Here is a 6,625-nt window from a genome sequence, read left to right on the forward strand (position 1 = left end):
CTAAATTGACCATCTCTACTTAAATAAGTGAAACAAATGAGTTAACCATATTTAGATCTTTCTTCACGGGAGGTCAAACTCAACATGTTTCATAAGGAATTTAATTATCTTTCATTTTTGTTAATTTTTAGTTGATGAGTTAAGTTGTTATCTTCATTTTCCCTTTGTATTTTTCTTTTATTTATGCCATATTTATTTATAAATAAATAAATATAAATAACAATATAATATTTATATTACTAAAAAGTAATTTTATACTACAACAAATGCAATTCGCATCAACCTAAGAGCATTTAATTGAAATAATACATATCTCTCTCAATTTAATCAAAAAAAATGGATTCAAACTCAATCATAAATATGTGATAGTGTTAAATCTTTTGAATCTATTGTGATAAATTTTCTCAAAGGTTAATTTATATAAAAAAATACAATTCACATCTCAAAGGCTCTTGAACTTCGCAATTATTGCAATTTAAAACCATAATTATTTCCATAGATCTCCACATATCAACATTCATAACACCTCTACGCTTTCTAGCTAGTTCCTTAACTTTTGAAAACCCGTTTTCCAGCTATTATGGAATACACTGTTAGATTTTTTCAGTTATCGCAACTATTTCACTTTTTGAAAAATTCCTTACACTATTTATTTTTACCGATGATTCCAATTCTTAGTCTTATGATTATCAAAAAAATTGTCTGTATAAATAGTAGGAAACTGAATCTACCCCCAGGTCCAAAACCATGGCCTATTATTGGTAATCTTCCTGAGATACTTGCAAACAAGCCTGTATCTAAATGGATATACAAGATCATGGAAGAATTAAACACCGAAATAGCATGCATCCGTCTCGGAAATGTCCATGTTATACCTATTACTTCCCCAGATCTTGCTTCTGAAATCTTAAAAAAACATGATGCTACTTTTGCATCAAGACCAATAACCATGTCCACTGATATCATCTCCGAAGGTTACGTGACATCAATTGTTGTACCATTTGGAGAACAATGGAAAAAAATGAGGAAAATCATCGCAAGCGAATTGTTCTCTCCCTTAAGACACCAATTCCTTCAAGACAAAAGAAATGAAGAAGCTGACAACCTTATGTGTTATGTCTACAACAATGCTGACCTGGTGAATGTTAGGGTTGCTTCAAGACATTACTGTGGGAATGTGTATAGGAAATATTTTTTCAGTAGAAGGTATTTCGGAAAAGGTGTGGAAGATGGAGGACCTGGTGTTGAAGAAATAGAGCATGTAGATGCTGTTTTTGTATTGCTTAAGCATCTTTATGCTTTCTCTGTATCTGATTATGTTCCATGGTTGAGGGTGGTTGACTGGGATGGACATAAGAGGGAGGTGAAGAAAGGAATGGGTATAATGAAGAAGTATCATGATTCTATTGTTGAAGAGAGATTCAATGAGTGGAATGATGGATCAAAGACCGTTGAAGAGGATCGGTTAGATGTTATGATCTCATTGAAAGATGTCAATGATAATCCATTATTAACATTGAAGGAAGTGAAAGCACAGGTTACGGTAAGACAACACTTACATTACTTCAATACTTTATATTTTTTGTTTTTAGGAACATGAACCATATATATGCCATAAAAATTGCAGACTTAAAATGATATTATATCAGTTGCAGCACTAATTTTGTTGATGTCATACCTATCGGTCGTGTTTTATAAATCATGTGTTATTGTAATTGGAACTCCAATTTCAATGATGCAATGAACTATAAGATCTATGTCATTTTTTATATGATAATGATACTTATTGATATGATAATTACAGTTAAATGAGAAAACTAAATTGAATCGAATCAAATCAAATTAAATCATGCTAAAAATCCACTTGAACCGAAGAAAACCATTTTAATTTACTAAGAATCGAACCGAATCAAAATTATTGGTTTGATATACCATTGCAAAATGCCAAACTGTATCGAATCGTTAGAAGATAATTTTCTCAAACCGAACAATTTGTTAAAAAACCGAAACGTTAAACTATTTTTTGATTTTTTTTTAAAATGTAAAGCTTGTTTTTAGTATTTTTCGTTTTCAATTTCGGTTCGGTTCAGAATTAATTTCAATTCGATTTATTTAATATATGATTCGGTTCTAGAACTATTTATGGAACGTGGTTCGGTTGACTGACCAAACATAATGGTTTATTTTAACCTTAGTTCATTTCTGTTCGGGCAATTCAGTTTAGTTCGTGGTTTTCTTGAACAGTTCTAGCTGCTAATACGGAAAATTAATCACATGACTATTCATATTTCTAGAACATGAATCAATCTTCCTCATCATTGATTCTTACTTTTTCGACTTTAATTATCTCATCACTTTTATTTTTCTTACAAAGATCCATTTTTTCTCTAATTACTTTTCTCTCAGCTTTAACTATGTTTTCTTTTTTTCATAATTCTTTTATCAATTATTATAAACTTAATTGATTTTTATTAGCGAACAATTTAACTAATTTTATTTTTATATATATATATATATATATATATATATATATATATATATATATATATATATATATATATATATATATATATATATATTTAAATGTATCGTATTCTAAATAATTGAATAATTAATGTATCATCCTATCAAAATGTCTGTGATTCGTTTGAGTCATGTTTATTAGATTATTTTCTTCAAAATCAAAATTTGATAACTCCAAAACTCAAATTTCTTCTTAAATAATAAAAAATCTTAACTTTGAACGATATCAACTACGATCTTCTAATTAAAATTTATGCCACAATGACTGCAATAGCACTTTCACAACTGCAACCACAATTTAAAATTATACATTATTGTTGATCTGATTATACTAACTTAGTTTTCTGTGTCGATATATTTTATTTCTATATGTTACACTTAAAATAAAACTTCTTTGTAGGAATTGATTTTGGCAGTGGTGGACAATCCATCCAACATAGTTGAATGGACATTAGCTGAAATGATAAACCGCCCAGAATTGATTCAAAAAGCCACAAAAGAATTAGATGAAATAGTAGGGAAAAATAGGTTGGTCCAAGAATATGACATTCCTAAGCTCAACTTTGTGAAAGCTTGTGCGAGAGAGTCATTACGCCTCCATCCAACAATGGCTTTCAATGTTCCACATGTCTCTATGAATGATACAGTAGTTGGAAGTTACTTCATACCAAAGGGTAGCCATGTGATAATAGGAAGAGATGGACTTGGAAGAAACCCACAAGTTTGGAAAGAGCCTTACGAGTATAAACCTGAACGCCATCTCAAGAATGATGGATCTGATGTAACGTTGACAGAGCCAAATTTGAAGTATTTATCGTTTGGTGCAGGGAGGCGTAGTTGTCCTGGCGTGATGCTTGGCACTACAATGACTGTTATGCAACTGGCTAGGTTGCTACATGGCTTCACTTGGAGTGCACCTGCCGATACATCAGGTATCAACCTTGTTGAGGCTGAAGATGATATGTTTCTGGCTGAGCCACTTCTCGCAGTTGCAAAGCCAAGACTAGCATTAAGTTTGTACAACTTTTTATGATTCAAAATCTCAACAGTGATAAGAAGAACACTCACGACATTGTTCATTTATATTGTAATGGTTTAACAATTTGTTGTTCTAATGTATTTTCTTCAAACAATTTTTTCAAGATTATACTCATTACTATAAATAAGTGATATTGATAAAGAGATTTCACATCAGTTTTGTATATGAGGTAAATAAGATTGTCATGGAAAATGTGTTAGATTTCCTCTTGGTTGTTTTGCTAACCGATTAATATGAAAATGGTCATGAGTTCAATTTTCAGAAATAACGTTTATTTGTTTTCAAGTGCGCCTTACTTTTTTCATTGGTTAGATTTCATAACTGAGGGAGCAAATTGAGGCTTTTTACCTCGGTTTTAAATATCAACCGAGAGTAAAACCCTTGTTTATTAATTTTTTTAATTTAAAAAAAAATCATTTTACCATGTATTTTTTTTAGATAGAATCGAACCTAAATTATTTAGAAACATAACATAATGAATTTTTTGAAACAGAAAAAAATCATGAACATAATCTAAACAAAACAAAAATAAAATGAATATACAAATAATTAACCAAATAAGACAAAAACTCAAAGTGCAAAATCTTGAACGGACATCCTAAAGTCTTCATTTGTGAACGATATTCGATTGTTAAACACCTATAATTTAAACAACATATGAAAACAAATAGGATAACACAACAAAAATAACATTAAACTTTCAATAACAACATTAATCCTTTTGATTTCTTCCATATTTTTTGCTATGCTTTGGAAGGTCTCAAAGACTTTGTTGATTGATATGTCTTTTGTTTCTTCCAGATTTTCTTATTCAACCATTGAGGCATCCCTCAGTTCTCCATTGTGTGTCCTTGTCTACATGTTGGATATGAGGGTTGTTCAAACAACGAGATATATATGTCCACCAAAAAATATTTCACCTTCTGAGCCTCCAAAATATTTCTCTAGGATGTCTCATGCTTCCTTTAGTGAATCTACATCACCAACTTTCTCAAAGTTTTCTAGATCAACACATTGATGGATTATAAAGAGAGCTTTTTAATCTTTCTTCTTTAAATCTTTATGTGCAGTGTCACTCCATTCTTCAAAAGATCCCAAACGTCTTGGTAGCAAAAGACAACCTTCATATGCCTACACCAATTGTCATATCTCCTGCCATCCAAGATGGGAAGATTTGCTTAAAATGCCCATTTAGATGAGAAGTCATTGTTTTGTGCTTCCCTAGAATCGCACTCAGCGCTCTAGATACCAAATGTTGGAATCGATCTTGATAGAACAAGATTCAATCAATTTTTTGATTGATCCAAGATTCTCGTTCTTCACTCTTTACTCAACTGATTCAACCATATATTGTTTGTAAGACGATTCCCTCACACAATGATTTGAGAAGAAAGATAACTTTTAAGTAATAAGGGAGAAGATAAAATTGAGAGAGAGTATGGGTATTAAAGTGAAAGGAAGAAAGTTTTATTGATATTGCTATCAATAATGAGTTTCTCTCTTCATTACAAATTCATGATACCTCCCTATTTATACTGAGATTGCTTGCACATCACACAATCTCAAACTGACTAACTAACTTAAATAAGATATTATTCAACTCTGTCAAATACATGATGCTTCAACTACGACTAGTTGTATTCGACTCTCTGTCGAATACATGAACTTTCATCTACTATAAGATATATTCAACCTTATGTCTAATACATGCAAACTAAAATATTACAAACTATATTCGAATAGTACTCTAACAACTACATGCAGATTATAGTACTCCATTTTGAACTTGATTATGCAGAAAATGGTACTTAGTGACAATGTGATTGCTTCTTCATGCAACACTGGATTCTTGGAAATACTTATGGTAGATTTGTTAGCAATCACCAATCTGAATGGTTGACTCACCTTGAACTTCAGTTCCTGCAACAAATTCATCATCCAAATAGCCTGACAAGCTGACAAAGCACTATCTATATATTCAACCTCATAGGTTGACAATGCAACCAATGGTTGCTTCTTGGAGAACCATGAAATAGGAGCTCCTGGATACATGAACAGGTACCCTGTAGTACTTATTCTCTCAACTCTGTCCCCACACCACTCAGAGTCTGAATAACATATCAGCTCAGCATCATCTGACACTCCAGATGGAAACAAAATTCTATGCCTTAGAGTCCCTTTTACATACCTTAGGATCCTTATTGTAGCTTGGTAATGTGACCACTTTGGTTTACTCATAAACATACTCACCCTTCTAACTGCATAACATATGCCAGGCTTGGTGTTACACATATATCTAAGAGAACCAATCAACTATTTTAAGGTTGTAGCATATACATCCTCACCATCAGCATCAGAATCCAACTTATGATGTATCTCAGTAGGTGTGATTGCTAACTTAGAATTAATCAAAGTCAGGCTCATCTTCAAAGTCAGGCTCATCCTCAGAGTCAGACTCGTCTTCAGATTTAAAATTACCTTCAGAGGAAGAATCTCCTTCAGAGGCAGAATCATACTCTATTGTTGACATTATACCAGAGTTGGATTGAGACTGGCTCCAATCCCATGTTTCTAATTCTTTCACTATGACATCTTTGCCGACTTTAACTTTGTTGGTGACTGAACAATATAGCTTATATGAAACTGTACTATGGTAACCTATAAGCAAAATGACCCTGCTTCTGTCATCCAATTTCCTTCTAATAGAATCTGGTATATGTTTGTAACATACAAAACCAAACACCTTGAAATGAGTAACACTTTTCTTTCTTCCAATTCACTTATTAAATAGGAACTACTTCCTTTAACTTCTTGGTTAGACATCTGTTGAGCACATATGTTGAAGTGTCAATTACTTCACCCACAATATGTGAGGTAGATTCTTCTCCTTCAACATGTTCCTTGTCATGTCAAGTAGAGTTCTATTTCTCCTCTCAGTAAGACCATTATGTTTTGGAGTGTATAGAGCAGTCACCTCATACTCAATACCATGTTCCTCACAGGATTTATTGAACTCTATTGAGTTGAACTCACCTCCAAGATTGGTTATGAGGATCTTTAACC

General features: G+C 32.1%; 1 protein-coding gene across 1 annotated transcript; it reads left to right on the forward strand.

Moving 5' to 3' along the window:
- The first annotated feature begins 661 nt into the window (after positions 1-661).
- LOC127080560 (isoleucine N-monooxygenase 1) lies at positions 662-3,556 on the forward strand. Its single transcript, XM_051020877.1, has 2 exons — positions 662-1,543; positions 2,924-3,556. Exons 1-2 carry the CDS (start codon positions 662-664, stop codon positions 3,554-3,556), a joined length of 1,515 nt encoding a protein of 504 aa, XP_050876834.1.
- Positions 3,557-6,625: the final 3,069 nt, after the last annotated feature.

Source organism: Lathyrus oleraceus, chromosome 5 (assembly GCF_024323335.1).
Source record: "Lathyrus oleraceus cultivar Zhongwan6 chromosome 5, CAAS_Psat_ZW6_1.0, whole genome shotgun sequence".
NCBI lineage: Eukaryota > Viridiplantae > Streptophyta > Magnoliopsida > Fabales > Fabaceae > Lathyrus > Lathyrus oleraceus.

Bases quoted from the DNA above. Each gene is read 5' to 3' on its own strand.
- LOC127080560 (XM_051020877.1), top strand. From the start codon at position 662: ATGATTCCAATTCTTAGTCTTATGATTATCAAAAAAATTGTCTGTATA. The intron at 1,544-2,923 runs GTAAGACAACAC...ACTTCTTTGTAG, and splicing joins AAGTGAAAGCACAGGTTACG to GAATTGATTTTGGCAGTGGT.